Source organism: Pygoscelis adeliae, unplaced genomic scaffold, assembly GCF_000699105.1.
Source record: "Pygoscelis adeliae isolate BGI_AS28 unplaced genomic scaffold, ASM69910v1 Scaffold104, whole genome shotgun sequence".
Lineage (NCBI taxonomy): Eukaryota > Metazoa > Chordata > Aves > Sphenisciformes > Spheniscidae > Pygoscelis > Pygoscelis adeliae.
The window spans coordinates 215,147-234,621 of NW_008824655.1; the positions used below are offsets into that span (position 1 = coordinate 215,147).

A 19,475-nucleotide genomic window follows, 5' to 3' on the forward strand; every position below is an offset into this window, starting at 1 on the left:
ATTTAGGAGGGCAGTGGGTCTCCTTTCCTCATACAACTTAATTTTTTTGAGCCTTAAGCAAAAATTTAAAAATAGGTGTTACGAGAACTATTCAGACCAGAAGCCTATGTATATATGGAAGGTTGAATACTGAAGAGGAATAAATAATTCTGTAACACTTCCCCCCTGCCCCCCCCCCCAAAAAAAAGTTGCTTGAAAGAATAATTTGTGGCAAAGCTCAGTTTATTTAATGACAGAAATAACCGTAACTTTATACATCTAACACTAAATAAAAACAGCAGAATGTACAGATCAAATTCATTATGTACAGGAATTCACTAGGAATACTTTATAAACGGACACTTCTCATGAACTTTATTAAAAAAATCAAATTAAATAATATCAACTGCATATTTGCAGTCTGACTTCAAACAGGTTGCAGAAGGGTAGTGAACATCTTAAATTAAGAGCTGAAATCTAAAGAAAAACATAAGGCAACTTCACGCATACGGGAACAGCAAAGCTAAGAGTGACGCTCCCCATTTACCTCATGCCCTTCTGAAAAGGTAAGGCACACTGTGTTAGGAAAGGGGGTGCCGCAACACTCGGCTTTGATGTTCCTGGCTGAGTCTTGTTCAGGAAACAACTTTTCTGCGACTGTTTGTTTGTTTTTAAATGGCAGGCCATCAAGTCAGTTAAAGCATGTTACGGTGGGTAACAAGGCTCCGAAATTCAGATTCACTTCTGTCTCTTCCGTAGGCTGGGCAAATAAATAAATGCACCGAAGATTAAACTAAGGTGCTGGTAATATTCTTTTTGTAAGGTAACACACTAAATATACAAATAATGTTCTAGCACTATTTACAGCTATTTTTCCTTGAACATTTCCTCACTTCAGTAACACATCATTAGTTGTAAGATACAAACATTGAAGTAAATTTTAAAGTTTACCTAGTGCTCTTTTAAATCTTTTCCCATCATAACGGCAGTATTTAAGCAGGATGGCTATCTCCAGATTCTTGACCATACAAAAATTCAAGAGTTATAGCTAGCAGTATTTTTTTTTTTTTTTTAAGTATTCATTTTAGTTTTACTCCATTTGGTAATTAGAGAAGAACACAATTGTAAAGGGCTGCAGGATGTACAAATAACTACATTACTTCTCTGCAGGAAGACCTTGACCTTTGAAATAGTCATCTACAGATTAATTCGGATCCAAGGCAGGAACTCAAAACTACGTATTGCTTAAAAAATTTTCAACAACTGCTTATCTACATGCTTGCAAAGTATAAAAAGAGCAGTCCATTCTGTAGCTTAGTAGACATACTCAAACAGTTAAATAAGATGAAAGGTAGAGATACTAATTCAAATGAGGTGGTTACTTTGTCACAGATTCTGCTTAGGTTTTGCTGGGCGGGTCTGTTTCACAGGTAGTACAGAGTTACATGCAGGTAACTTTATTTACGAAGTTTACCCTGCAATATTACAGGCTTCGGGCTCCGTGGAGATCTTGCTGCTGTCAAAGTTGGGAAACATCTGGTAAAACCATAGACTGAGAACAACTTAAAGAATACAGCTCTGATTGTTCATCCGTGTAGCACAGTTACCTTGACAGACACGTTTCTTCCTTAAAAAACACCCAAACAAACAACAATGAAAGAACCCACACCTTGTACAGATTAAGATACGCGCCGTTCGTGGTATTGACTCAGAGACGTTTACACTCGGGCCAAGCACGGCTGCGATTCATGCTCACTCGCAGGAAAACCTAGTAAGAATTTTTCCATCTATGTGGCCTAACGCCAGGAATTAGCTTGCCCCAGATGTGTTTTCTTACAGCAGCAGTAATAAGGTCTTCTGGAGACTGTGGTATTTTGGGAAAAAATTAATTTTTACCCCATACTAAGATTTTCAGAATTCCCTGTCCTGATATTGCCGTGTGTCCCATTTGGGAATTAGCAGGGCTCCTCCTTTCAACACGATACAAGACAAGATCAGATCGTAACTAGCTGGACTTCTTCAGTATATTTATATTCCCAAAGAAGTGTGCCATTAGACCTTTTTCCTTTGAGAGTTTCTCCATCAAACGTAATGCAAAACTAGCAACATCCATCATTAGGCTGCCTGCTTTGGACACATACAACAATGCAGGCGATAGCTTCCTTTATGCAACCAAACATCCTTAAACAAAACATGGTTGTGCGCAGAGGGTGAAGCGTAAGCTCCTCACTTACAAATAAAAAGCAGTTTACTTCTCTAAGCAGTCTCCCTGCAGTGGGCTGCCCTCTGGTCAACTTAAATTCACAATCCGTCTCAGAGAACCACTTCCTCAGGCTTCAGTGGACCCCTGCCCATTATCTGTAAAACACTTTACAGCGTTTTGCTGAACCTTAGACCTGCCGCCCACCGACCTGGAATTTAAATCAGTTCTTCGAAACCGGGATTCACTGACTGCCAATGGTGCATCTACCCAAAGAAAAAAGCCTCACGTCTTCTGTATGTTGCATGAAGCACACGCTGCACGAAGCATTCCAACATCCCCTTGTCTTGGGGAGTAAACAGGCAGAATCCAATACAGGTAATTTGCTCACAAACTCGGTGAAATGCACATAAAAACAAAAGGAAAAAAATGCTACCGATAGCTGTGCATTTCTAGTTTTTAGTGCAGCCTCTTTATATTTTTTTTCCTTTTCGTTTTTTAAAAGTTACAGCATGATACTTTTACTCCATGACACAGAAAACATTATTATTCCAACTTTTTTTGTAGTTGTTTTGTGGGGGTTTTTTGTTTGTGGTTTTTTTTGTGGTGTTTTTTTTTTTTTTTTACAGTTATGGCCAGTGCAGAAATCAGCCTTCAAAGCCTTGGCCCACACTGAAGCATCTTAACTTTTTCCCCCGTAATGCACGGTGCAGTATTTCATCACCAAGACATTCAGTACTGGGGATTAACTGTTTGAAAATAGGTATCACTGTAAGCCTCAGATACCCAGTTAAACACTTAGCCCTCACAGATCTAAGACCTCACCCTTCTTGCGGTCTCATATACTATATTCAGTCTGTCTTTGTAACGTGGGCCACTTCCACTTCTACAGTTTCAATGGCCTGTGTCACTTCAGCCATTTTCTGTCCTTGCTGTTGCGCCAATACATAATTTACCACCTGCATGATGCTTTGGTCAGAAAGAGTAGAGACGGATGTACATTCCTCAGTAGCTGCAACTGCTTCGATGGCTTCAAGCGTCTCTCCTGTCACTACCACAGTCTCAATCTCGCCACCACCAACGCTAATCTCGGTTTCTTGTTCCTGCATGTCTGCTGCCAAAATGCTGATGGCGTGCTCCACCTGTGTCCCCTGGTTATGAAACTGAAGAGTATCTTTTTCCAGCATAATTTTGCAGGGTACGTAGTCCCTGTGAAACTTGGTCATGTGTTTCCGTAGCGTCCGGGCATCTATGTAAGCTTCATTGCACACTGGACAGACGTACGGTCGCTCTCCAGTATGCGTCCTGACGTGACGCTTCAATGAACGCGCATCGGCCCAGGCTACTCCGCAAGTTAGACATTCAAATGGCTTCACGCCTGTTCTCAAAGGGAAAGCAAGGACAAGATGACCGTCAGTGTTCGTAAACATGCATGAGCAGCGATGAGAAGTGACAGGGAGAACAGCAGTATAAAACAACAAAAGAAATACTGTAACTTTTTCCACGTAAGGAAGAGTGTTCACCATTTCTGTACTACAATATAATGCAAGCAAAATACATTAAATGGTAAGATTTTCCACAAGTGCTCTGCCCAATCTAACATTTTACTTTTAAAAAATTTTTCTTTTCAAGATTCCTTTTAATGCAGTTTCTCCCCTATTTTTAGTGCATATCGCTTAATAAAATTCTAATTGTTTTTTGCCGGCGATGCCTTTCTGAAACCACGTTTTACTTGATAGAATTTGTCACTTACATTCCTAGTCACACTTTGTTTCTGTAAATCTTACTACACAGGTCTCATCAAACCAGCACTTAATGCTAGTTAGCTTAGAACGCCATCTTCGGCTTTTTCCCTCCTCCTCCACACTGCGTGTGTTCAAATACTGCACCCGATGCTTGTATAATCTTATCCTCCCCTACAACGTCTGAGTTCTGTGGTCCGCAGTATCTAACGGGGTGTGTGGGTGGCAACAAAGACTGTTTCAATACTGGGTTTTCCAATTACTGTAGATTTAAGCTAGGTACCTATTAAAGGACACTTTCTCTCTTTAGAAACAAACACAAAATCTTTATGTCAACAGTTAGACAGCTCTTAGATCTATTCATAAGAGCTCTTTAAAAGAAGGCATGCTTCAAAAAAGTGGGGTTTGCCCCAAGATAGGAGTATATATGGACTTCCAACATAGCTGGAACAACCAAATACTCAAAAATCAGTATCATACTTCACACCTAAAGTAAAAATGCACATACTTTTTTTTTTTTTAATTATAAAATGTTTTCATATTTTCCCCAAATATCATATAGTTTACTGCTTGTTATAAATCAAGAAGCTGACTGATTTCCAACAGTGGTCCTTTTTTTAAATTCAGGCCAGTCACTCTCCTGTTTGAAGAATACTTTCTTAGCGGTCTGCACTTTTCAAACTGGGGAATGTTTTACTACATCCCATTCTTTGCCAGATATACATCTTTTAAGCACTTCTACAGAAGTTCCTCTTCCATTAAAGTTCTGAGAAGGACAAATCGTCACTGTCCCTGCGTGTGACTGCAGTTTTAGAAGACCCCAACAGCCACTTTTGGGAATCACTGGAAGCAAGTTAACAAACCAGGACTAGCATAAAACTAACTGGAAAATCTGCAAGAACTTCTCTGCATCTCGCAACACAGGACATACACAGACTCCAAGAAACAATTACCCCTTTCTCCATAATGTTTTTAGGGGTTGAGGGATGTCACGACTACTTGTTTTCTACATACCTTCATGATTGTTCATGTGTCTCCTATATTCCCGGAGTTGTGTGAATTTTCTTCCGCAATGCTCACAAACTCGTTCCAGATTTTGTTTTGCTCTTCCTTTTTTACCATGTGTGGCTTTCTTCACATGTCTTCTGTACAAAGCTTTCTCATAAAATTCTTTACCACATATATTACACCTAAAATGTGTTAAGCGGGAAATCTATTGAAACCATTACTCTATGCTTATGTTATGCTTTTTAAACCAAAATGCACTTTAATTATAGTAGGCAAAGTTTAATGGGAATACTGTCTCATATGACAAGTAGTTCCATAATTAGAAATAATATTGTTAGAGGATTGAGCTACATTTTCTTTTATTCACAGCCACAAAGCTTCCACTTACCATTCTAGATAAGTGAGATCACATACAAAGCATTTCTAACTTCATCAATTATATTTATCCTCTTACAACTTCATGTGTATTAGTTCCAGGATTGTGCCAGCAGGTTAACAGTTGGACCACACTATTTGCAGTCACCCATCCGTTGTCCTCAAGTACTCAAGATCCCAGCCAACATCAATCAATTGGTACTTTAACAAGGGACTAGGCAGTTCCTTGTTGGCTGGCTGTGGATCTGTTTAACCTCATATTCGTTAGTACATTTCAGTCGTTAAATGAATTTCCTCTTACCTATAAGGGTCTGTGACAGAATGAGACTTTACATGAGAATACCAGTCCTTCTTCCAACTATAACATTTTCCACAGAACTGACACTGAAATGGCTTCACACCTAAATGTTTATTCATATGCTGCCGAAGATCTCGAGCTTCATAGAAACTCTTTTCACACCTGTAACAGTAAAGATTTTAGCATCCCATATAAGAAAGATCTTGGTGATCTTGATTTTCAAAGGCACTGGAACCCTCTTCTTTAATGGCAACTGAAGCCTTTGAGAAGACAATACCTATTGTGTCATCAATATCTATATAAAGCACAATCCCTTTCCAAACTAGGGAAAATTAAAAGGAACAGCAGCTTGTCTGGAATGTAACTTGAGGACCTCTGAAACACTTTTGTCTGTTATGGGTAAATATATTCTTTCTGCTATTTTTATGGGCAATAACCAAAGGCAAACCGACCGGAAGACATCAGAAATTTGTATTATACCATATGAACCTATGAGGATAGTAACAGCTGTTTTTTCCCTTAACCAAAGAGGATTAATTAGTGACACAAAGATAACCGGGAGTTGTTGTTTGTAATGCTCAAATGTATTTTTTTTAGAAATTAAAAACCAAATTCAGACTCCTACAAGAAAGCACCTGAAAGTAGTGATACTCATTCTTTAGCTTGCTGTTTGTATACATCTAAACCCAGGCAAATTCCTAGTTTTCCTTCATTTATACCTTCCCATAGCATGACTATATAAAATTACAAATCACTATCTCCTCTTGGTATGAAAACTACATAGGTCAGTCTAATCAGAGATAGGCTTTCTCCCTTTGAAAGAAATTCTGCTCTGCAGGCATCTTTGCCTGATCATCTGCATCTCTTCCTCATGTAACGTCATATACCTGTATGACTCAAGAAAGGACAGAGGCAGAGAAATGCCAGCAAGCAAAGGTGGAGGATTCACTTTCTACAGCTGATCAACCTCTGGAATGAGGGAATCTCAGAATTCCCAACCTCCAGTGGAATCTGAAAAGAAAAAAGTTTCCATACAGGAACAAAACCTTTAATATTACATTTCCTGAAGAACGGGCATTCTGGAGAAGAAAAAAGCCTTCTTTGCTTTTGAGGGGAAAAAAAGAAAAGGAGGAAAGAAAAAAAAAAAAGGGGGAAAAAAAGAAACAAAAAAAAGGTGATGGTCCCTGAGCCACCCAAACAACCTCCTCCTAGGCTGGAAAAACTGACGGCTCCAGTTGTCCTGGTTTCGGCAGGGATAGAGTTAATTTCCTTCCTAGTAGCTGGTACAGTGCTGTGTTGTGGATTTAGGGTGAGAACAATGTTGATAACACATCCATGTTTTAGTTGTTGCTAGGTAATGCTCACACTAGTCAAGGACTTTCCAGCTTCCCATGCTCTACCGACTGAGAAGGCGGGAGGGGCACCAGAAGCTGGGAGGGGGCACAGCCAGGACAGCTGACCCAAACTGGCCAAAGGGACATTCCATACCATGTGACGTCATGCTCAGCATATAAAGCTGGGGGAAGAAGAAGGAAGGGGGGGACGTTCGGAGTGGTGGCGTTTGTCTTCCCAAGTAACCATTACGCGTGATGGAGCCCTGCTTTCCTGGGGATGGCTGAACACCTGCCTGCCGATGGGAAGTAGTGAATTAATTCCTTTGTTTTGTTTTGCTTGCGTGTGCGGCTTTTGCTTTACCTATTAAACTGTTTTTATCTCAACCCACGAGTTTTCTCACTTTTACCCTTCCAATTCTCTCCCCCATCCCAGTGGGGGGGAGTGAGCGAGCAGCTGTGTGGTGCTCAGTTGCCAACTGAGGTTAAACCACGACACCAGTTCAGATGGGGCTTTCAAGGATCCTGGGTTTGCAGATCCACATCAAAAAGTATCACAAAGACCCCTGAGGGTCTTGATTGGGGTTGGCATTTGGTGCTCTCCCCTCAAGGACTGCATATTTGGCAAAGCCATTAGAGAAGTAAAAAACTCAAGCAATCACCCCCCCTCTGACACTCTCACGCACTACTACAATTTAATCGAATACCTACTTCACTGGAAAACTTCCACGAACACTTTAGGAAAATAACTCATGTTAAGCTTTGTTCATCCGGGCCAGAAGCTCAGACTCAAGCCTGGCAGGAAGATTTACATACCAGGCCACCAAACTAGAAAACTGAAGTCTGGTTATTGCTTAGTGAAGCTCTCTAAACCATTTGTGACAACATGAATCATATTTTTAGTAGAGAACCTTCACTGTGGAAGAAATAAGGACCGTGTCTGTTTTGAAGGAGTTGAGGAATCAAAATATCTTCTCTGTCAAGGTAATCTTTTGCATCCATGACTGTACTGCCTTGAGTAAAAAAATTTTTATTTTTTTAAATATACTAATCCTTCAAAACCAAAATTGCCTTCCCTAGCATGTTTCACTAAACAGTTCTGTCCCTGTTGTGGACCCTATGAACTCTATCCTTTGTATTTCTAAGATGGATATTTTTAGCAGTACAAAGCACTAAAAAACATTGCTGACAGAATTAAAGTGAGTTTTCAGCAGTTAGAAAATATTTTTGCTAGTACGCAGCAGCACTACCAGAGATACTTTAAACAATACTTTAGATTAAAGCTTTCATTAAAACCATGAGTTGCATAGAGGCGATCGTATAAATTGTACAACCGTACAACCCCTCTTAATACCGGAGAGAATTTTCCAGAGACTTAATCGACAGTTTGGAAATTAAGCACCATTTGTGCTTTTGCAAAACTTGAAAGGTTCTCCTATAGTCTGCTTGGTCATGGAAAACGTATCCATGTTTTGCTAACGCACTAGGAGACACGCTCTTTCCCGTTACAGAGTTTCTGCTAAGCTAAAGTCCATAATGCAAAGATACTTAAGTGGTCATATAAGTTTTATAATCAAGTTAACTGCAACAGTCAGTGATTCTTCATTTATGATGTTCCTGCAGAGCTGTTTGCTAAACACAGTGTGTATTGCAGAGCACACCAGTACATGACATTGTAGACTGTACGGGAAATTTTCAAATTAAACTGAAATCAACTATCACAGTAAAAGAGGGCAAGAACAGGCTGAAGGCCCTTCACCTCCGACAAGCTTACCACTCTTCTATCTGTCCTACAAGGAAGCTTTAAAACCACATAGCTACTGATTACAGCTACAAGCGCAAACGCACTCATTAAAAAACAACTGTATGAAACTAGAGCTAGGTAACAGTTAAAAAACAAGGTTTTGCTCTCCAATGCATGTATTAGCAAAAGTGCATTTTTTACTCTTACACTTTAAAAGTCTTATTCCAGGCCAGTGAACAGCTTTATCCTACAACAAGGATCTGTTTTTAATCTTTAAAATTACTAGGATCCTTAATGTGAAGGAAAAAAGCCCACCAAAAAAACCCACCAACCAACTTACTGAGTACACTGATATCCACGAACTTCAGGCTTTGGCTGGTGTTTCTTTATGTGTTTACTGAGTCCTGATGCCCTGTGGAAAGATTTTCCACAGATGGAGCAAAGATATTTGGATTCTCCTGACAAAAACAAAACAAAACATGTTACAAAGCCAGGCCTCCATATCGCTAGAGTGCTTTGTGAGAGTGTTTTTTTCTTCTCATATAATTTATCTTAAGTAATCAGAGCAGTGCTAGAAAGAGAAGTTGGTTTAATTACACACAGATGGAATTTTTAAGTGTATTTCGTATGTGCCAATGTAATAATACACAGAGGGGCAAGTAGCAATTATAGATTACTTTATTGCATGTTTTTAAACACAGGTACAACATTGCAGCTACTAATTAGTCTGAAATGTGAACAGCCTAAAAAACTGCCCTCTCGTGTGAAAAAAAACCCAGTTGCCTGTGTTCATATAATATACAACTTCTCCAGCAATGCAGCACTGCTTACAGATGACTTACATCTTGAATTTGTGTAACACCACCTTAAAATAAAAGTTTTCTGTTCCAATTCATCAATTTAGGAGTCCCGAGTACTAATATTAATTCTTTCATTTCTGGAACAAATTGTCTTAACAGAAACAGTCTTTTCCTTTTGATTCCCCCCCAACTCGGGAAACAAGAAACACAGACAATTTCTACACATTACAAATCTAAAAACTCTGCTTGTCTTAAATGATTACATTGTCATCTTTCACATGCTAAGATCTTTCAAGATACCAGGTTTTATAAAATGTCAGTATTAGTACAGCAAGTCTTATAAAACTTACATGGAGATTCCCAGAGATTTAACTTAGCAAGTTTTCCTCTGAAAGGGTAGGCTGGAAGCACAAGTGCTCCAGAACATTCCAGCCTGTTGCCTGTCTTTGTTGAATTGACATGATACAGGCATAAATACGTACATAAAAACATAGGAACAGACCAACCGTGATTCTCTGTTCTTGTATAGAACATTTGCATAACAACACTAAGCTATGGTAAAATAAGCCCAGAAAATAAATGTAAAATGACTACTTACCTCTATCTCAGCTGCCTGACCAGTAGAAGAAAAAGGAGAAACTACTATTATTTTTTTTTAAACAGTTCCTTTGACACTGAAGGACAATGTTAAAGTTCAGCAGCATACAATAGCCAACCAAAGTAAAAGGATCCTCTTTCTCATCACTTACCTGTATGAATGCTCATGTGTTCCTGAAGACTTCTTTTTGTGACAAAAGACTTTTCACACAAGTCACACTTGAACTGTTTCTGTACTTCATGGAGAGCTAAGTGCATTTTTAATCCATGCTTATATGTAAAGGTCTTTCCACAAACCTAAAAAAATCCATATCCGGTGGAACAGGACAAATAAAACTCATTATGTAATAGGTGTTTAACTTCAAACACAACAAAACCTCCTGTATTTCTTGGGAACCAGGACAGCCAAGCCTGTGATTTCACACCAGTGGCAGAACTGGTCCGTTAAAAAAGAATACTCAAGGGAAGACATTCTTCTAGACACAGGAATATGAACTTTCATGATTCAACTTCATTCTAGTTTTCTCAGTCTTGGACTACAAGAGTTTTCATCAGGAATGTTACAGTAGTTTGCCCCATTCTGAAGTGACCTAAATTAACCTAAATTTTAGGACAGAGTGTCAATACTAAAATATCAGGAAAACATTACTAATTTGATTACACAGTAAAAGGACTTTACCTTGCATGCATGTGGTTTTACACCTGTATGTTTGAGCATATGTATTCTGAGAGAATACAGCTTAGGTAGAGTTCTCCCACATATATCGCATATAAATTCCCGTTTAGTTCTCCCTTTCACCGAAGACACGCCTGTCTCTTCTACACTAGCAGCTGCAGTGCTCACTTCAGTCTTCCGAGTGTGCCGGACAAGATGGGCTCGCAGGGAGGCACCATATTGGAATTCTTTTTTACACAACTGGGAAAGAAAATATTACAACTTTACTTTGCATGTAATACTTCAGAAATATTTAAAAAAAAAAGGTTATCAAAGGTTTTAAGTATAGCAATATGATTAGCTAGGTCTATAACCTGACTCCAGTAGGTGTTTTATCTCAGGTTAATTAACAGTTGTAAATTTTGAATTTTGTGGCTACTGACAGAACCACTGATCACTTCCCAGCGAGGCTAACTTCCAGGCTAATCTAAACACAGTTGCAAATTTACTGGTAAGGTTAAAAGTAAAGCCCATGCCATCACTGTCTTGAGTAGCAAGCGTACTTCCATGTCACATGGTGCTGTCAGGCCATGTGGTTGCATCACATTTTACCCCACCCCATCCAGATCAGGGCTGCATCCGTCTCTGAAATCCGTAAGGAAAATAAATACATGTACGAAAAAAGGCAAGAAAAATAATTACTAATGTCATTACTGTATGAATTTTCATAAAGAGGGAGGTTTACAGACAAAAAAACCCCAACTTACTGGGCATTTATAATCTTTAGATCTTTCATGTTTCAGTGTGTGCATTATAAGTGCATAGCGCCGCTGGAACACCATTCCACACTCAGTGCATTTGTGCTGAGCTTCTACTTCATTGTTTTCCGTGGTCTCTCTTTTGGGCTGTTTCATTTTTTTCCCTCTTTGTACCAGCTTCATGGCAACCTAAGTTGGAAAAACATAACCCTTGAACGAACTTTACTACATTGTAGTTCATACGTCCTCTGCAAGTTAGTACTAAAAGCTGATGTTTCTGTGTGTTACTATAATACCACCTAATTTTGCTCAGTTTACTTAGCTGCTAGAAAGTTACCCCCTTTCAGTTCACTGCAAAGCTACAGATCTCATGGTGGGTGAAAAACTGGTCTTGTATTAAAACCATAAACTGATTATAATTATAGGCAGACAATGACTTACCAGTTCAGAGACAACTAACTGCTCAGTCCTGAGTAACTGCCTAAGTGAGAACTAAGGGATAGTTACAGAGGAAACACAAAGTACAGTCAGTCACAACTTCTATCAAATGTTTCCAACCCTTTCCTCAACTCCAACTTCCCTTTTCAGGATTTAGATTTGCTTTACTACAAAAGTCATCAGATTAATTAATTTTTACCAGCCAGCAAAAATTGAGTTATTAATAACCTGTAAAAAAAATTTACTGTATTTAAGCAAAGTTCTTTCTGGTTAAGAGCGTTCCAGCTTTACTGGTGTTTTTTTTGTTAGGCACTGGTGTTTTCTTGTTAGACAGTATTGGCAGTGCTACCTGGAGCTCATAATTTCATTTTCCTTTGTAGAAACTTGCTGTCAAATTCCTTAAAAGCCAAATTGTAAGCGAACAGGCTGAAATTTCCTGTATCAGGTATCTCCCCTGCGAGCTTCTGAGAATAAGACAAGGGAAAAAAGCACAGGCATCCCCATTTCTTTTTCCTGTTCTCTCAACAAGTGAGGTATCTAACAGTTTTTGTAAACATGCTAGCCCTTCCATGTCTCTCAAAAACAAACTGGAACTCAACACGTGGACAACATTTTAATTTTTTTTTTTTTAATTTTGCTGTTGCTCTGAAAAACTTATGCAAACTCGACTAAACTGTGAAGCCACAAAAATAATTTTGTTCAGTAGATGATTAATAAGAGCTTGGAAAATAATCCCTTCATGCATAGCACACTTCATCCCCAACATCTCCGTGCCAACTGCAATTACTGTAATTCAAAAGTCAGCAGCATTTTTCCTGTAGCCTCTCTTCCTTATTATTCTTCCAGCATCAAAACTGGGAACTCAGGAAGGAGTATCTCCTTCCCAATCCTTATACGACATCCAGTGCCATGGGGGGGGAGGTTGATGGATGCATGAGACAAAAATGCCAAAAGCTATGAAATGAATTAGGAAAGCAGAAATCTATTCCCGAGTCCAATTCGGAGCAGTTATCTAAACCAATTTCTTTTTTTCCACAGGTAGCCACTGTCTGTAGACCTCATCTGTCAAAGGGCCAGATTTAAAAACTGCAAAATAAGTTAACAGGAGCTGTTCCTGAAGGTAGATATTCCCCCCGCCAAAAGAGAACAAAAACTTGTCATTCTCCAACCATCATAAATGGGTTGCTCAAATATTGTGATTGTGCTAGTTTTAACATCTGGGTTTTAAGTTGTCCATCTGTAAAAGGAGACTAACACTACAGTTTCTACCTACAAGGGTGTTGTAATGATAACAAATTAACCCCCTGCGTGTGGAACTGGTGGCTCTAGTATGTAAATGTCTCACAGAACACCTCTGGAAATTAACAGTCCGTAAGATTTAGCCAACGTGCAATGAGTAAGGCAAAGTGTACTCTGTCACAAAAACAAATGTATTAACGCGCAGTGAGGTGAATGTCAGCTATCCATAGGCACTAAAAGAGGAAATGCTCCTGAAGGGGAAAAAGGAAGAAGACCATTTCATCAAAAAAAAAAAAAAAAAGAATTGAGAAAACTAGTTCAATTCATTTGTATGTCCCAGTGCTAGAGTTTTTAAAAACCAGTGCTCTTTGAACCCTTTTTTTTTTTAATCTGACACCAGTCTGAAGGTAGCAGGACTGCACTATTGTGACTTATGACTACGTCTTAAGATCTACATAGGATGTCAAATTTTTCATCCCCAATGCTGTTTTCAAGTCTTAACAAATGTAGGGTCTCACTTCTCTAATAGATAAATACATTTGTCTATGACTGACATACACACATGCTAGTTAAGAATTAAATTCCCAGATCATTAAGAATTTTAGGGAGGAGATACACCTTCTGTCCAACCATAAGAAGCTGTGAGAAGATACTCAAGCTGGGCTGAGGTCACTGAGCATTCTAAAGATCTTCAGTATGGAAGGAATTTTGACACCAATGGTTTTTAGTTTGTGGTTTGGTTTTTTTTTTTTTGCACAACTGTCACACCTTAGAAGTTACTTTGGTTTGCAGTAATGTTAATTGCTCAAAAAAGAAAAACATTTCCCAGACAGTGCTTGGAATTGGGAAACAGTCTTTTCAGATTGGTCTCGAAACACCGGACGATTACTGACACCAGGCCTAAAGACATAGAATACCTGCTGTATTGCAGATTTAGGATTTGTCTTTCTATTTTGCAGTTTTTTTTCAATTCCTTTATGCAATCTGATATATCCCCCTTCACTAACAGAACGCTGGCGGAGCTTGCTTTTGTAAGTATCATCTTGGCTGGAAGCTAGGCTTTCTGGTTGTGAAACTGAAATGCTCTCTTCTTTACTTTGCCTGCCACGTTTTTGCTTGAGTGTTTCTGAGGAGTCTTCAGAAGCAGTGTCCACATTTGCTTTACCGCTTTCATTTTGAGCTGTCTCAATTTCCGTTTGACTTTGTGTGTCCATGGCTTCCGCAGCCGATGGCTCAGCCTCTACGACAGACACGGTGCTATTTGAAATGCTCTCCAGCAGCTGCATCTTGATGTAGTTTTCAGTTGTTTCACACTGCTCCACAGGCTTCGAAAGATCATCCGGAGCAGCCTCTGCAGGCTCTGGGGGCAGGAGGTCAGGCTGGGGTGCTGCTGCCTCCTCTGTCCCAGCAGAGGAAGGAGCTCCATTCACAGCTACTGGCACTTCACTGGCTGCGAGCTTAGGTTGCTCAGCACCGTCCACGGGCTGCGTCTCAACTTCAGTCTGCTCTGCTAAATTTTGTGTTGTCTCTACTGTTTGAATATCTCCCTTTTGGTACACTGTAATTTGTTTCTCTTCCATCTGTTTGTGCACGTTTTCACAGATTTCGAGGACCTCTGACATGAAGAGATGCCGGGCAAGCATGGCCACTTCTGCCATACTACAGAAGTCAAAAGTTAATTCTGAAGTATAAGCAAATTCCAACAGAGGCAGGAAACTGGACTTGCAGAACCCTACCAGGAATAGAACAAGAGATTAGAGCAAACACTGATGACCCCGAATTACACCAAAATATCCCATGACGGATACAACAGTTCACCTTTGATATGGTTAAGTCTGAAATTTAGAGCGAAACACACTTGCAAGTAACATTGAAGCCCCTCAACTGGGACTCAATTAATTGTCATTTACACAAAAGCATCCTCCTTGTATATTTTCTACGTGGAAGTAAGCTCAGGCAACTGTTCCAATAAGTAAGTAGAACTGAGGTAGTTTCACAGTGAAATTCTTTAGAAGAATGTTTCAAGATGCTGGGAGAGCCACAATATTTTTGAAGGAGCTTAACCCTAATTTAACCAAAGTCTTTCTGGACCTGCTACATTCAGAAAGTAGTCAGGACTTAAGTAACAACTGACGTGGCAGAAAAATAAGACAGGAAAGTGGCTAATGAAAAAAATCAAGATACTGATATATAGATAGAAATGCTTAAAAATAAGCATTTGGTATAATTTTCCACAGTTCTGTAAATCATAAATCAAATATTTAATTTGGGGAACCTTCTGGACCATCATACTAGCAATCTATTGTTCATGCATGTCTATTGTTCACGCAGAGACAGACACAGTTAAGAACTAATGAGAAAGCAACACAGTAGGCATATGTTCTGTACAGTATTCTTCATCACTACAAAGCTATTTTTAGAACATTTATTTTACAAACGTCTCCTATCTTTAAGGTACCAAAAGGTTTGAGAAATAAGCAGAAACATGTGTAACAGTGTTTCACAGACATAAGACACAATTTAGTATTTGTTCAGCTAAACAGCTCTCTGAGAAGCTAAGTCAACATCCCCTTTTGATGAATTCAAGCATTTGATTATGTTCCCTTTTTTAATGTTTGTGACTAATACAAGGAGAAAACACACCTAAGCAAGGTAAAAACCAATCCAAAGCTTCTCAGAAATTTTAAGATGAAATCCCATAGTCCATTCAATACGGAAGATCAGATTATGCAAAACCAGAGAGATCACTTTAGCATTAATATCCACACAAAATACTTTTAGATTAAAAGAGAGAAAAAAGCAAGATAAAATATTTGGTTGTCTCGAACACTCAAAAAAGACGGAATCAAATACTGTACACCTTACTTAGGATATTACGATTTTCTAGCTTTGAAACCCACAACAATTCACCTGACAGATCCACTACAGCTTCATGACTAGAGACAGCTCCCTTTTCAATGAAGAGCTCTCGGAAGTACTCGCTGTTGGCTGCCAAGACAGATTTGTGAGCTTTGTACTCCTCTCCTTCAATCAGCAGAGTCACATCACAGAACTGATTGGAAAGCCTCTGCTGATTCAGTTGGTTTAAGACTGACAGACAATGTTTGGAAGATGACTGCTTCACAAGGCCCTTACTGTCAACCTGTCATAAACAACATTATGAGAACTTCATTACATTTAGACTGTGCCTTTATAAGCATTCGCACTGAAACACAGAAAAGAATTATTTTCTGCAACCGTACAATCAGTTCAAACCTGTATCATATACAGCTTAACTTTACTATTGTTTGCTTTCTTTAAATGCATCAAGTTTCACCCTCCCTCCACAGTTAAAACAGACAGCTGGAAAAAATGAGAAGACACGGATATTCAAACAGTTCTTTGACCGTTATTTGTCAATGCTACAGTCCGAAACGGTTTCTAGATTCAAAAGTCTTTACATGCATATGAGCCCCCAGTTATCAACAAGAATTTATATATAAATATAGCATCATTTATTAAGGAACAGATATAGATTCCATGAGAATCTTGTATGTGATTGCTTTACAACTTATACTTTTGCCACTCATTTTCCCTTGGGTCCTATATTTATAAATAGGAGTTGGGGTGATTTTATTTTCCAAAGATGACGTACTATGATTAATTTTATGTCATATATACCAATAACCCGTTTCCACATATTGACTATCTTTGGCAAAATTTAGGTCATCTTATTATTACAAGATTATCACAACAAGGGAAAATAAGTATGTGACTAAGAACGCATTAACAAACATGTTAAATACATTCAGATGTAAACAATGGTACTCACAAATACAAGCTCATGCTTCGCTATTGGCTTCTTCTTCACAGGCTTTGGGGATGCAGCTGGGATTGATGCCGTATTACTCAATTCATCATCTGTTTCATTACTGTCTTCATGAGATTTTGCATCCAGTCCTAGTTCCTCCAGCATTTCAGAAGGATCTGACAGAGATCTAGAGCGATCTAGCTTTTCCTGGCACTTGCTGCATTCTTTAATGTAATCTTTAACCTGCTTAAGAATACCTAAGAAAAATTAATGGAGCTTAATTAGGTTTCTAATCTTCATTCAATTTACCTTAAACACGTAATTAAATATGTAGGTGATTAGCAAAACAGTATTACACACTTACTGAGAAAAATGAAGTCAGTCACCTACACTTTCCTTCTCTGACTTCTTTTTACTCGTTCTGCTTTGCTCACACCATTGTATGATATTGTATGTTACTACTGTAATCCATTGTTAATTTGAGATAGAACATTTAGATCATCACTATATCAAGCAGACCCTCCTAGAAAGATTTTTAAGGCTAGAAAAAAATATTTGTATTTATACATTCACCCTAAGAATCCCAAGACAATGAAAGCTGTAACCTAGCCCTGAACTTAGCCCACACAAGTGGATCTCAGCTTGTCCTTACTGAAGGGGAGAAGAATTGGAAGGCTCACCTAAGGGCTTTCGCAAAATCGGGACCAACTGCGTTATATGCAATGATGCTGATATGTATTATTAACACCTATTTAAATCAATTGCTTATGATTTTGGGATTTAAAGAAATTAATTTTCCACCAGTACTTTAAGCGGTGTAACTAAATAATTTTAAATACTCAATAGTTCCTAACCTCAGGGTCCTCTTCTAGGTACCAAGGTATCTTCGGTGTACGGCTTTCAACCCAAATTCATTTTCTTCACTAGGACAATATAAACGCATACATAACAACAGCCACGTCTCCATAGTTCAAAATATCTAGCACAGCTCAAAAACTTGGCTGACACAGAGTTAGACTTGCACTGCTCACACCTTTTCAGAGCGTGAGATGCGCTATCATTACATACGTATCCTGTAAGGATCAGGAAAAACACAAACTTCAGGCAACCCAAGACATTCATGCCCGTTTCAAACATTTTTACGTTTCCTTGATTTCACCTAAAACCAGGGCTAGTTCTCAGGACAGGAGGTCTCTGGTCTTCAAATCACATATCTAACACCCTTCCTGGCCACCGGGCCATACTCCAGCCCATTGCTTCCCAGTTACAGAGAAGACAGACACAGCAGACTGGCAGCCATCTCAGGATGATGACTGGGTCAAAGCTGCTGTCCACCAGCAGCGGAAGGGATGCTGGGGAATAATGGCAGGGGATTCCCCTGGCATTATAATGGCAGGGGAAACCAATGTTTTAAAGGAGACACAGATAAGAAACGTAACGCTTGAACTGAAATCAGGGAATAAATTTTAGTATTCTCAGTGCAAGAGAAATAAGAGAATATAGGTTGTGCAAATAAAGGTAACCAATAAGATCAAAAGATGCAGAATACAGAATGCCCTCTTCTGACGAAGAGAAGATACACTGAGGTCCATTAAGGAAGCTTCCAGCCTAAGATGGCTGAAGAACGAAGCACCTAGATGCTAGAACAGCCCAACACTGGGCAGACGACGAGAACCCAGATAAAGGCAAGGAGACCACCATCCAAAATGGATGTAGCAACTTTGAGACACCAAATCCTTTTTCACATCGAAGATCTTCAAGTCAATGAGGTCTGGACTGGAAGGATGGGCCGCAGCTGGAGCCAAAAGCTTCCAAGTTAAGATAGGGAAAACTAAAGCTGAAATGACAGACTTGCTGACTGATGGATGAAAAAAAGCAGAACAAGGGAAGCCGTACAAACAGAAACTGGGCCCTGGGCAACTGAAAAGCAGGATATTTGTTTAATGGATACATCAGACTAAAGGCAGAACACCAGATCGAAAGGGAACGCAGATATCAAGTCATTGGCTCAGCCGAAAGAAGGCCCTGCTTGGGAATTATTGATGTTCAAGCACTGGTGTTTCTAATGGCTATAACATCACTCAGGACCCACCTGAGAATTCGTTTGGTCTTTTCGGCTTCTGATTGGAAGAAAGAGACACATACAACAATGAGTGCAAGGACTACGAACCATCACCGGCAGCTCTGCTATTTAAACGTGAACACCATCCACATGCTAGTTGGAAAAGGCATTACGAGGTCAAAAGCTGAACGCGGTCACGCGGCACGGATTATCGCCCTACACTAGGCATACCAGTTGGGAAATCGCTACCTTAAGCGGGTTGCATGCGACACCTGAATGGGGACAGCCACGCTCTGCGTTTCCATATATTCAAACTACCACTACTGAGTAAGAAGCCACAGGACAACCTGCTGACCAAGGTGCAGCTGGCACAGCGAAGCCTGCCTCGCAGTCGCAGTGACCCACAGCCGCCGCCTACAGACGGTGTGCTTTGAGACGCGGGGTGCTCAAAGGCACCCG

The 19,475-nt window shown here is 39.5% G+C and overlaps 1 protein-coding gene across 1 annotated transcript; it reads right to left on the reverse strand.

Moving 5' to 3' along the window:
- Positions 1 to 2,874: 2,874 nt before the first annotated feature.
- On the reverse strand, positions 2,875 to 17,215 carry ZBTB11 (zinc finger and BTB domain containing 11; the record flags this gene model as incomplete). The annotated part of the gene is made up of 10 exons (XM_009322563.1): positions 2,875 to 3,557; positions 4,936 to 5,111; positions 5,606 to 5,764; positions 9,018 to 9,135; positions 10,227 to 10,371; positions 10,754 to 10,990; positions 11,497 to 11,676; positions 14,082 to 14,896; positions 16,075 to 16,306; positions 16,976 to 17,215. Coding segments are annotated over 10 exons (2,829 nt in total), but the record flags the coding sequence as incomplete, so codon positions are not given.
- Between the last annotated feature and the right edge of the window lie 2,260 nt (positions 17,216 to 19,475).